At 44.7% G+C, this 12,570-nt stretch overlaps 2 protein-coding genes across 2 annotated transcripts; one reads left to right on the plus strand and one right to left on the minus strand.

The window, feature by feature from the left end:
• Positions 1–1,484: 1,484 nt before the first annotated feature.
• On the minus strand, positions 1,485–6,638 carry rpl31 (ribosomal protein L31). The gene is made up of 5 exons (XM_088913049.1): positions 6,589–6,638; positions 5,751–5,857; positions 5,196–5,321; positions 4,314–4,426; positions 1,485–1,557 (listed from the first exon to the last, which is right to left on the minus strand). Exons 2-5 carry the CDS (start codon positions 5,855–5,857, stop codon positions 1,526–1,528), a joined length of 378 nt encoding a protein of 125 aa, XP_088769175.1. The 5' UTR covers positions 6,589–6,638; the 3' UTR covers positions 1,485–1,525.
• Positions 6,639–7,397: 759 nt separating this feature from the next.
• cnot11 (CCR4-NOT transcription complex, subunit 11) lies at positions 7,398–12,045 on the plus strand. Its single transcript, XM_088913045.1, has 7 exons — positions 7,398–8,026; positions 8,499–8,663; positions 9,251–9,403; positions 9,972–10,174; positions 10,773–10,975; positions 11,166–11,262; positions 11,675–12,045. The coding sequence occupies exons 1-7, from the start codon at positions 7,708–7,710 to the stop codon at positions 11,870–11,872; spliced, it is 1,338 nt and encodes a 445-aa protein (XP_088769171.1). The 5' UTR covers positions 7,398–7,707; the 3' UTR covers positions 11,873–12,045.
• Positions 12,046–12,570: the final 525 nt, after the last annotated feature.

Below are 12,570 nucleotides of genomic sequence, written 5' to 3' on the forward strand. Positions count from 1 at the left end.
CTTGAAGCAAGCCACCTTATCTATTTAAGCCTATTGTACAACTGGGTCTGTGATAAAATTTGTGTAGAATGACATCTCAGGTCTGCATTTTGCACTCTGTATCTTAAGTGTGAATTGGAAAAAAAGATTTAGAGGTATGCACGTTCCCGTCTGTAAAGCCACTGTTCTAGTCAAGAGCTTTACAGGTTTCTATGGCAGTGCACTGCTCTGGTGGTCAGTGAAAGGGCAAGGAGAGCTGCTCTGAGAGTGTTACCGCCGCAAGCAGCCCATGCAGGTACCTTCAAGATGGCAGCAGTAACACCACATCGCCAACCAGACCTCGTCAGCTGTGTGAAAACACCAGGTGGACCCAAAATGAGCAGAACTACTGCTGGAACACTAGAGACGCAGACGACTGAGCTGTAAGAACTCACTCAGGTGTATCTTATGAAGTCTCAGCTTCAACAGATTAGTTTACGCAGTGGGAATGTCCCAATACACTGCCACAGGTATTGTGAATTCTTGTTCCAATTTGGAGATAGTACTGCACATCTGTGGGAAAACTCACAGATTAGCCAAGATCCGTATTCAAGTCATAACTTGAAATATTTACGGATTGTTTCACCACACCAATTTACATGGTAGCAGTGGACAAACTTAGCCCTGTCCTTGTATTAGACAGAGGAACCCTGAAGCTGAAAGGAGCATTTGGCCCAACAAACTGACTCAAGCTGATCAAGCGATTCAAAATCAAATTGTCCACCAACACATGAGAAAAGAAACCTAATACTAGATCATCTATTTCCTGAGTAGTCATTAGCAAAGAAGCAAAGGAACCACTGATGTTACAGTGCTCCTGCTCTCTTCACCAGGCTGTAAACTGGGCTCTGGCAGGATGACTTTCTGTAGTAATAAACCTTGGGATCCCCCCAATCAAGCACTCGCTGCTAAGACATTAGAGAATGACACTATTTTCCATTGTGCTTGCAGCATACCTAAGAATCGTCTGCCCCCATTTAACAATACCCATTTGCTATTACTTTATGCAAAACGCACATCTGAAAGGACACGGCTGTGACATTTTTTGAGCACTGCAGTCTTTCAGTTCAGGCTGTTTATACTAATACACCACAGCAACAATTAAAAAACATTCTTTTCAGGACATCTACAATGCTGTTTTGTTTCTTCCTTCAATTAAACACACTGCATGTACAATGCGTGTTTACAGCAAGTTCTTTCATGTATTTGTGTTGTGCAAGTTGAAATAAAAAAGGTCTCATTATTGTCTATTATACATCTTCAGAACTACAGCAGTATTTCATTTCAAGCTAGGTTCTTATTTTGGAAACATTGGTGACCCACTGCAACAAAAGCTGAATACTGCTTTAAGGATGCAGATTTAAAACATTAGATTATGAATACAGAACGAAGGTAAAAAACTCGAGAGCACAACTTCAAATGTGATGTTCTTAGACAAAACCCACAACCAGAAAAGACAAAAGGAAAAATTTTACACAAATTTATTTTATCAACAAGAGAAGCAGTTTTAATTCTCATCAACGTTGACTGTCTGCAGACCTGCAAAAACACAAATAAAAAAAATGAATCAGCATTGATATGCAAAAAACAAACTTCCAAGCCCATGCACATGAAATCTATGGTCTTTACTATGATGCTAATGATGATCACTGTGACGGCATTTCAGCACACTTAAGTATTCGCTGTCCAAGAGGTTTTGCACCATGCTACGATGATAATCACGTGTAGAATGAGGATCATCAGTGCCATTTTAACACCAGCTACCTGGGGCCCAACCTTCACTTAATGAAGGTTCAGGAACACAACAAGGGCAGGGCAGCAGAAGTAAAATATTTTCTAGCTGTTTTCCTAGCTACACTTGTAAAGTTAAAAACAAGAAACAATCATGAAATCTAACATTTTAATGCGAATATTAGTGAACAAATGATCTCATTTGTAAGAGACACATTGATGAAACGGAAGACTGGACACTATTTTGTTGTAGATTGTACAGTGCACCGTGGTCCGGCCAGCAGGTAGAGAGAAACTCAAAGATGATCCGCTAGACTCCTGCTATCATGTATTAATATAATAAAGTAAACGGGAGATGAATGCACCATTAAACTCTGATAGTGCAATAATAATAACGACTGCTAGCAAAGTGACAACAGCTTCTGCTGCTTCAGCTTGACCACAGACCAGGCTCTGAACTATCCAAAACTAAGCACTGTATTATCCTGTTAAACAAATGAACAGAGACCTTTACAGCCAAGGAGACCCTGCAGGCTTCCAGCAAGAGGTGAGGCAGCCATACTGCTGCTCAGACACACCACACACAGACACACTCTCGTCTCATTTTTAACTTTGATTTGCTTCTTCTCCGTTTTTTGGTCATGCCCGATAGTCTCTTTAACGAAATAATTCAGAATGCACCACAATCCCGCACGTTGTATACGTCTTAAAGATCACTGGAATGAATAAAAAGCAATGATCAAAACCTTCAAAGTTACAGTAGCAATACGAAAACATTTTGTTGAGCTACGTCACCCTGCATTTAGTCACTTTGTCAAGTTATTCTGAGTGCAGAAGACTCAAGCGATTATGTAAAATTTAAAGGAGACATTTTGTCTAAATTTCCAAGAAAACATTGTTATTCCTCATTGTGTATTAAAATGTGCACATCTATTTTGACAATCCAATATTTCTTAGCCAGATTCTCACTTACATACTAAAGCTGTAATGTCTGTGAGCGGAATGTCTTAAACTGCCCCCCTGGAGATGAATCATCTGGACTTGAACATCTCTGACCTCCACAGGATGGGACACACCTTATTTCCAAACTGACCACCACCACCGTTTCTTGAAATCTTGTTAAAAATCCAAAATCACAGACCACACAAACTGTTGCACAAATTGGCTAACTCGGCCTTTATAAATCACATTAAGTAGAGCCTATTATTATCTGTACCTACTACTAGTCTTCAAAACATAAGACTTGAGCAGATTTAATGAGTCCATTCTTGCTTCCTTTAAAAAAACGAAAGGATTCGGACACCTACAGCACGTGAAGGTTACTTGAAGTTTCCAGCTCCTACTTTAAGACACCCTCTCTACTGTCTTTTAGCACTAGTTCAGTGCTTTGTATTAAAACAAACCCCAACAATTAACAAAACTCTATCAGCGCACCAAGACAGGTAAGGGCCACCACAGAAGCACATGGGCCAAGCGGGTCACTAGAGCTCAGCGGTCTCCCACACACACTCCTCCGGTGTGGGTGTCTGATGCCGACTGGGCTACACACTAGGCCGCAGCCGGTCACTCTACTTCAAGCTGCAATTCCAGAAAACTTTCTGAAACGCAGAGCTGGGGTTCAGCCCGACCCGCCTCTTCACTGTGCAGCCGCTGACAGGTAGAGGATTTGGCCCGCCTGGCTGAGGTGGACTTCAACAGACCACCCCGCGTTCCAGTGGCCCACTCTCCGCCAGAGCTGCGCCTGGCTGTCACACGCACTGCATAAGGTGACTGGACAACATCTGCAGCGAGGCAGGTCAAAGGACACCTGGGGTACCAACTTAGATCTTTTCTCAATCAATTTTATTTGATACAAGCTGCCTTTTTTCCCCCCTCTAAGAACACTCAACCTCTTTGCAATGCTTTTCACACGACAACATTCTCTCCTTTTTCAATCACCATAATCCTCCACAAGGGAACATAATGAACAAGCACTGCACTACAGTTCCACAAGAAACAATCAAACAGGATACACGTTTCTGCTCATGCAGATTGTACGGGCATTCTGTCCACTCTGATCCTAGGAAATAATATTCTTCACCTTGCTTTAGCAATGACACAAAAGTATATGAACGTTTAACAACAAAAGTATTAATTTCAAACATAATATTTTGACATCTTGCAGAAATACAATAGGATAGTGTACCAAGATGTAGTTCAGCCACCATTCGAATGCCCTCTACCTACACATTGGTTAACTCTCTTGGAAATAGCTATAGAAACAGTCATCCACGATGACCATGATTTCAAAGGCGAAAATGCCAAATCAATTTTGAAGTGCAAGATGAGTGGCACCTCACTGTGAGAAACTCTTTTCATGACAAACATTCTGCAAAAAATTAAGTGTCGTAGAGGCCTAGGTGGGTCACCCTTCCAAAGGACAGAGTACCATGAGATTCACGGATGAGATCTGTCTCCCAGTAATCAGTCTTTTCAGCCAAACTGTCTCAAGTTGAAACTGCAAACTGAGGGATGGGACACACTGCGCCCTCTTAATTCACGTCTGCTTCCGACCTGGGGCTTACCTTTGTACGTGGTGACAGGAACGTATGTGACCAGCGTGTACAGTTTGTTGGGAGAATCCTCGTCCTCGTTGCGCTTCCTGGACAGACGCACGCGGATTCGGTAGGGCACGTTCCTTCAAGCCCACCACCCCAGAAAAGAGCCAGGTGTAAGTGACTCAGGTAAACCTCTCGGAAAACAGTGTCGTGGCTCAGAGAAAGTGCTGCATACTTGTTCTATGGTTACTAAGGACCACAGTAACTGAAGCCATATGAATGCAACAGCTTATCAAAGTAACCCAAGGAAAAATGGTTCTGGCACAAATTTATTCTTTAGGACACAAGTTTCATCTTCTTACTTCCAAGTATGAGTAATCATCAGCAGTTGCAATTTACGTTTTTTTGACATGTTGCCAGTAATAAAAATTTTTCTGCACAGTGAAGAAAGTGAACTACCAATGAACAATACAAGACGACTAGATAAAAAGCATATGTAATCATCAAAGACAAAATGATCACATTAGTAAACAGTAAAATACAAACCAGGGGTCCCAAGTGGAAACCAGGGGGAAGTACGGTTATAACAGGAGACAATTCTTTACCCAAAGAGCTGCAGGGGTAGTTAACAAGCCACCCAGCCATGGTGCTAAAGGTGAAAAGGTGGGATAAGACTCCCAGTGCAAGTAAATACTGCCAATTGGGCTAGAGGGGTCAAATGGTCTGTTCCTGGGTTTCCTGTTTCACAGCTGGAATATGAAAATGTAACCTGGCATAGCCAAACTGGGACTTGCCTCGTTTGCCAAAAAAGTTTTGTTCTTGTTCACAAAACAAGGAAACTGCTCCTGGCCTTAAGGGGCAGCAGCTCCCCCCGCTCTCCCTGCGGGAAGCTTGCTGGGGGACACGTACCTCACGCCTTTGGTCCACACCGCCTTGTTCAGGCGCGTGTCGATGCGCACGTCGGGAGTCCCCATCTCCTTGACGGCGAACTTGCGGATCTCCTTCAGCGCGCGGGGGGCTCGCCTCTTGAAGCCGCTGGAGAACAGAAGAGGGAGACCCGGTCTCGCTGGAGGTCCGCCAGAGACACGTTTTTCGCCCGTCACGAACGGGGCACACCCACACAGACCGAAGCACTGGCTCGGGGGGAAACGGCCGCCGCCAGTCAGAACATGGCCCGGGCATCACGAGGCCCCTGGACACAGCATGATGGAGGTGGGGGAAACTCCGAGAAGCCGAAGGGTCAGCGCAGGAAAGTGAGGGGGGGGGGGGGGTGAAAGAGTGCAGTGGCCTCTATGCCACCTGAAACAAGTTTACGACATTCAAATGAACAACACAACAATAATCCGCCCCTTAAGACGAGTAGCAAGATATCTGCAGCTGCTCTGGCTCCACAACCCCCCTAGCACGAACACAGCACAGCCAGCCTCTTCAGACCCCTCCCCGAGCCCGACCCGGAGGACTCACACTCCATGGATGCGCTTGTGGATGTTGATGGTGTATTCCCTTGTGACCACCTCGTTGATGGCAGAACGTCCCTTCTTCTTCTCGCCTCCTTTCTTAATGGGAGCCATCTAAACAGACAGGGGTGTCAGAACACGGGGGAGACCACCTTTCCCTTGCGTGAAGCGAAACCGCGGCCTTTCTAATCAAGTCCCGGCAAGAAGGTTTTTAATAAATGTATGAAATGTTAATACAGCACTTCCTGAAGGACAGCGGACTGTGTCCACGGCATCTCCAGACCGCTCTAAAGCTGCAGCCATCTGATCACAGTCTAGGCCGTGTTGGTCCTATACACCTCGGTAACAACCACACGCACAGCACCCGTGCCAGGAATCCGTCGTCAATGTTTTACAAAACGCATTTAATATCCCATGCAAAAGCAAATGCAGGCATCTTAAACGTGTGTGCTGATCGGTTTTCTGGCCCGATTACACACATATCTAAAGGTCTAAAAAAAGGTTGGGCGACCGCCACAAACTCTTAAAAGACTAGCACAACTTCGCTTGATTTAGACTTAATATTACTGAATACTGAACAGACAGGGCACAAGTACAGTCTGTCAGGGTTTTCAGCCGTATGCACAGAGCCGGGTATGAGTTAACTCCAGATCTGTAGCAGCAAGTCAGCTTTTAACACAGCGGGCGTTTCTCGTACATTTCTGTACATCACTTCGAAATACTGTCCTACTTTTATTATTTATGTACAATTCTACGCATATTTGTGGTTAAAACGAAACATTAGGCGTCAGGAAAGGCAGGATGAAGTCGGATTTTACAGGCGGTTTAATTCTCAATGTACTCACTCTTCCAAGGAAAATGTCGGAAAGGAAGGAGTTGAGGATTCTGGGTAGTACTAAACCTGCGGAAGAACAATCACTTCCGGGGCAAAGACAGACTCCGCCGACAGCTCAATTTTTTAAAACTCTTTAGACAACAATAATAATAACAAATACAATACAAACAAAAGTACATATAACATATCAATAACATCGTCAGGGGTACATATTACAATACAAATACACATTATGAAAAAAGTTTAAACACAGTAAATAAAAATAAGGTCCGCACTGCTTTGACAGCTCAAAATTAGAGGAACAATACAGAGCCTCACAATGAGGTGATTATAAAAGTTGTAATTACATTGTAGTTAGGAAATAGTTTCGTTGATGCAAGTCCAAAAGCCTGTCTGTGAGCGATATTAACACCTTATTCAGCAACTCCGATTCTGATTTGACTGTAATGTGTTTTTTTACTGTAACAGGATAGAAGAGTCAAGGCTACTTACAAAATACTTAATTCATTGCCTGTATAAATGGATTCTGAGGATATATTTGTGGTTTATAAAATAATTAAAATATATTGATATAAATATATGGAGATGAAATTTAAGACATAATGAAGATGTGGGACCTACATTTATGTATACATTACTTCTTTTATTTGATCAACATTAAAATACACAACTCGTTGCTTTAAATTTCCTGTCGTTTAATCTGTGTGTGTATGTTTATTTGCATGATACACAGGCAAGGAAATCGAATGGACACATCCGACTACATTTCCCAGAAGTCTCCACCGCGCCTCCTGTCGTAAAAAAAACTGACGACAGTGCCGTATTTAGACACCTTCAAAACGATTGGGGTGTTTTGTTTCTAGTCGTGAAGTTCTTATGTTAATGAATGATAGACTTTGAGGATTTTGTTAGATATTCACGTAATAAAACCGTCGCCTGGCCGTGTCTGTATGTTTCTTTTTATGGGAAGAGCTTGGAAGAGGGCGGCTGTACATCGTTTCAAGCAGCAAGACCGTGTGGGCTGGTAATATGACCAGCCCGCGTTGCTGAAAACACTCGGGGGCAACTGATTCGACTTGACTTTGTGTGGTGTTTCTTTTACAAAGAACAACACCTCCCCTGGAGCACAATGACACTTGCCCCGAAGGAGCTTTCCAATCTCCTGGGGATCATCTCCGAGGAAGCCTGTACCAACTCCTTCGAGGGCCTCTCGTCCGCCTTCCACCACTACTTCGGCAAAGCCGACCACTTCCGAGTGGGCTCGGTGCTGGTGATGCTGCTGCAGCAGCCGGACCTGCTGCCCAGCTCCCCGCAGCGCCTGACCGCCCTCTACCTGCTCTGGGAGATGTACCGCACCGAGCCGCTGGCGGCCAACCCCTTCGCCGCCGTCTTCGCCCACCTGCTGAACCCGCCGCCGGTGGGAGACGAGCAGGAGAAGCCGCTCTCGGGTGAGCTCTCCCCGGGCAGCCTCCCCCTCATTGAGCCTGCTTCCCCCGTCCCCCTCGGGCAGACCGGCAGCGATTCGAGGACAAAACACCCGACTGCGATTTTATGAGGGCCGGCTGGAGTCTGAGGGGATGGGGGGGTGGGGACCGACGTCTGTTACCTTTCCATCCGGCACAGTCCGGGTTTCGCGTGTGCTTGAACGGAGCTACGAGTTAGCGGGGATGGATTATGTGTTTCAGAAAGACTTTACATTTAACGTGTTTGACCTTTTTTGTTTCGCTGACGCGCATTGGCCAGGTATATCGACACAAGTACTGTTGTCTCTCCCCCTTAATTTTGTTCTGCCGTGATCAGAAAAGCGCTCATTGCTGGTGAGGGTTTTTGCGACCGCTCTCACCCCGGGCACCCAGCGAGAGAGAGGCAAAACTAGTTTCACGACCGCCGGCCGCTGCTGATCCTCTCTTTCATTCACAGGATTCCTCCCTCCTATAACGTTGCCAGAGAAATTCTTCCTCTCCCAGCTCATGCTGGCGCCCCCGAAAGAGCTTTTCAAAAAGACGCCCCGGCAGGTGTCCTGCATGGACGTAGGGAACATGCCCCAGTCAGTGGATATTAGCGGCCTGCAGCTGGCTCTGGCAGGTATGTGGACTGTAGGAGTTACCTATGGTTGTAATAATGTTATGACACTCTGTAGTGGCACTATTGAATCACTGGGCACCTCTACTGTTGGCATATTAGCTCTAGAGTGAGGGGTGAAAGTAGTTATTGTCTGTTAGGCTGTTAAGTGTGCCAGTCTGTCAAGTGAACCTGCCACCTCACTTTCAGAAGCACCAGCTGGATATGACTCTGTGCTGTGTCCAGTCTGCCACACACTTGGTAAAAATGAAGGACGGAGTTTGTAAGGGATTCATATGGAAGTATGCTTACCTTGAATGAAGTTTGTTTTGGTTACGATTGTAAGGTCGAAAGTTGGGTTGGAATTTTAAGAAGAGTGTCTGGTGTATCAGACCCACTCTGTTGCTAGTAGCTAATTGATTCAAAGAGATTCAGATGTTTCTTGCAGGTATGTACCAACCAGTCTAAACTACTTTATTACCTGGTGGTAAAAATTGTGTTAGCACAGCTTCTTTTACTATAATACTTTTGACTTTGCCCCTCCTGACCCTGTATTGGATAAAATCTGTGAGAAAGTGGATGGAGTTTTGAATTTATTTTCTTTCCCTCAGAGCGACAGTCTGAACTCCCCACGCAAAGTAAGGCGAGTTTTCCCAGCATTCTTAATGATCCTGATCCGGATTCCTCTAATTCTGGATTTGACAGCTCAGTGGCCAATCAGATCACAGAGGCCCTGGTCAGCGGGCCACGCCCACCACTGGAAAGTAAGTCTCACTCCTTCCTTTATAACACTATAAAAGGATTGAAGAACACAAAATGGAGATCTGTACTTAAAAAGCATGTACACTAGGTTTAGATATCGGCAAATTGCAAGTATGGGCGTTGCGGTGGCTCTGTGGCTCAGGATCTGCGCCTGTGGCTGGAAGGTTGCCGGTTCGTATCCCGCGGCCGGCAGAGGAACCCTTCTCCGTTGGGCCCTTGAGCAAGGCCCTTCACCCCAGCTGCTCCAGGGGTGCCGTATAAATGACCGACCCTGTTCTCTGACCCCAAGCTTCTCTCTCCCTGTCTGTGTGCTTGTGTGTCTCATGGAGAGCAACCTGGGGTATGCGAAAAGACAAATTCCTAATGCAAGAAATTGTATAGGGCTAATAAAGTGATGTTATCTTAAGTATATAAAGTATAACTTTACTCAAATTACTTCTTAGGGTTAGATCAGTAAGACACATATGGAGCCCTAGTGTTCATGTTGCTTGGCTGTGCTCGAGTAGAAATCCAGTTCTTTCGGATCATTACTCCTGCCTCATCCCCTTGCCTCTTTCTTCACGTGTTCAGGCCACTTTCGCCCCGAGTTCATCCGGCCTCCCCCACCTCTCCACGTGTGCGAGGATGAGCTGGCCTGGCTGAACCCCTCGGAGCCCGACCACAGCGTGCAGTGGGACCGCTCCATGTGTGTGAAGAACAGCACGGGAGTGGAGATCAAGCGCATCATGTCCAAGGCCTTCAAGAGCCCCCTGTCGTCGCAGCAGCAGTCGCAGGTACGCCCGCGCTCCAGGGGCCGAGCAGAGACGGCTGCAGTCTGCCCGTCCTGTCGACAATGAGCTGAATGTGAACTTAATTCACCCGACCTGCACTTAGAGTTATCGTAACTACAAGGGTACTGTTAAGTGATTTGACGGTGAGGATCAGTGTGTCAGGCTTTGCAGAGGTGGGTATGCTTTGTTTCTAACCCGTTATAACAATCTGTGTGCATCTGTTGTAGAATTTGACTGCATCCTGAAGCTTCAGTTCTGTGTCTGGAAGACACTATCCAGAACTGTCTGGTTACTGTTATGGTTTTAGTCTCATTTAAGTGATTTTAGGTTGTGTAAAAATGGTCATTTTACACAGTGGTGTGCTGCGCATGGCTTTCCTTTTATTCCTTTTCCAACTACTTACTTTAAAAGTTTTCCAGGTTTCAAAAAGCATTAAACTACACTTAAAACTATTTTAAGAAACAGGAAACATTTATTCTATTCTTGAATGAGTATTTCGTATACTATTGCTTGTGAAGCAAAGCTGGGTAAACTTGTGTACGTTTCAGGCTGTACACTTCTTGCTCTGAGGAGATTGTGTTGTGCTATGTGCCCTTGTCAGCTTCTCGGAGAGCTGGAGAAAGATCCGAAGCTGGTGTATCACATCGGGTTGTCCCCGGCCAAGCTGCCTGATCTGGTGGAGAACAATCCTCTTGTTGCCATCGAGATGCTGCTGAAGCTGATGCAGTCCAGTCAGATCACTGAGTACTTTTCTGTGCTGGTCAACATGGACATGTCTCTCCACTCAATGGAAGTAGTCAACAGGTGTGTATGAAGTAGGCAAAAAGACTCCTAACCACACAAGATCTTAGTTTTGTTTGGACTAAGTACAGTATACTGTGGCATGTAATACAGTAGTTGAATAAGCTCTAGGCTACCTAAATACACTGAACTGAAAATACAGATCTGAGAGTACCCATACGCATGATGTTACTCATCTTTTTTTTTTTTACAGGCTTACAACAGCAGTTGATCTTCCCTCGGAGTTCATTCATTTGTACATTTCAAATTGTATTTCAACCTGTGAGCAGATCAAAGACAAGTACATGCAGGTAAGAAGCAGGTTTGGGCTCTGTAGCAAAGAAGGCAAAATTTATACAGCATTGCCGTAAGCTCGAGTATGGCACCGTCACAAAGACTAAGACCTGAAACCAGGCTAGAGGTGCTGAGTGGCTTCCCCGTTTGTAACGTATGTTCTAGAAGTGGTAGACACTAACCTGGTGTTCATAAGTTCGGTTTCCTTAATACAGTGAAGTGACTTCTTTTTCTTGTTTTCCTGTTTCTTGTTTGATGCCTAAGTCTTGTGAACAACCCATGCCCTTCAAAAACATCTGCGTACAGATGAACTGCATCGCACCGCTAATCGTAAAAAAAAATGGAGCCCCCTGTGCGTTTTGTTTCTGGGTGCAGAAAGTGGGCCGCACCCCCGGAGCAAAAGAGTGAAAATGTCTTCTTGCTTTACAGAACCGCTTGGTGCGCCTCGTTTGTGTGTTTCTCCAGTCCCTCATCCGCAACAAGATCATCAATGTGCAGGACTTGTTTATAGAGGTGCAGGCTTTCTGCATTGAGTTTAGCCGCATCAGAGAGGCAGCAGGCCTCTTCCGGCTGCTGAAGACACTTGACACGGGAGAGAACCCCACAGATCCTAAACCTAGCAAATGACCCTTGCCCAGAGCTACTGAAGGACATTGAGTTTCAAGCAGTACTATAAAGCCTGTTGTCATTTTTGTATAAAATGTTTACAGCTTGAATTGACAGCTTGCCGGTTCTAATTTCTTTGATGGTATTAAATGTGATAAAAATTAAAGTACAAGGAGTAAAATCCTTTATGTTCATATATTTATAATCTCTGTTCCTTCTGTACTAGTCATGTTGATCCTGCTGTATCTTTCACTAAAGCAAGAGAAATAATAGGAAATCTGAAATTTTCATTAAGCGATGAGGAAAAAAAACATAGCTTGTCCTCAAGCAGTTTACAGCTGATGTTAAACACTTGTCCTAGAGCCCATAGCCTGACTCAATTTTCAGTCCTACATGTTGCTGATGTGTCTACATGTTTCTGTATTTTCACCAGTTGTTGAATACACCTTCCACCATAACATGTTATGCACAGTAGACATAGTGATGATGTAGCAACTAAGAATTTTGCTGCAGAAGAAAATGTCATTGTAAATTAGACACCAAATGCTACTTAGATGGTACAGTCCATAAAAAAAAACTTCCAAGAGCAATATGAATTCAACTTAGTATAAAAGTATACACATAGATCTGGGCCTTAAGTTTAATCTAAGAAAAATTGTCAGTGTCAGTAGAGATAGGAAAGTCTCACATTTCAGTTCCTTCAGGAAAACCGAAGTGAG

Source organism: Atractosteus spatula, chromosome 4 (genome assembly GCF_055471065.1).
Source record: "Atractosteus spatula isolate fAtrSpa1 chromosome 4, fAtrSpa1.hap1, whole genome shotgun sequence".
Lineage (NCBI taxonomy): Eukaryota > Metazoa > Chordata > Actinopteri > Semionotiformes > Lepisosteidae > Atractosteus > Atractosteus spatula.

Coding starts and splice junctions, on each gene's coding strand:
- rpl31 (XM_088913049.1), bottom strand. CDS start 5,857: ATGGCTCCCATTAAGAAAGGAGGCGAGAAGAAGAAGGGACGTTCTGCC. Junction 4,427..5,195: donor GTGTGGACCAAAGGCGTGAG/GTACGTGTCCCC, acceptor GTGGGCTTGAAG/GAACGTGCCCTACCGAATCC. Junction 1,558..4,313: donor TCCTGTCACCACGTACAAAG/GTAAGCCCCAGG, acceptor GTGTTTTTGCAG/GTCTGCAGACAGTCAACGTT.
- cnot11 (XM_088913045.1), top strand. CDS start 7,708: ATGACACTTGCCCCGAAGGAGCTTTCCAATCTCCTGGGGATCATCTCC. Junction 9,404..9,971: donor GCCACGCCCACCACTGGAAA/GTAAGTCTCACT, acceptor TCACGTGTTCAG/GCCACTTTCGCCCCGAGTTC. Junction 11,263..11,674: donor TCAAAGACAAGTACATGCAG/GTAAGAAGCAGG, acceptor CTTGCTTTACAG/AACCGCTTGGTGCGCCTCGT.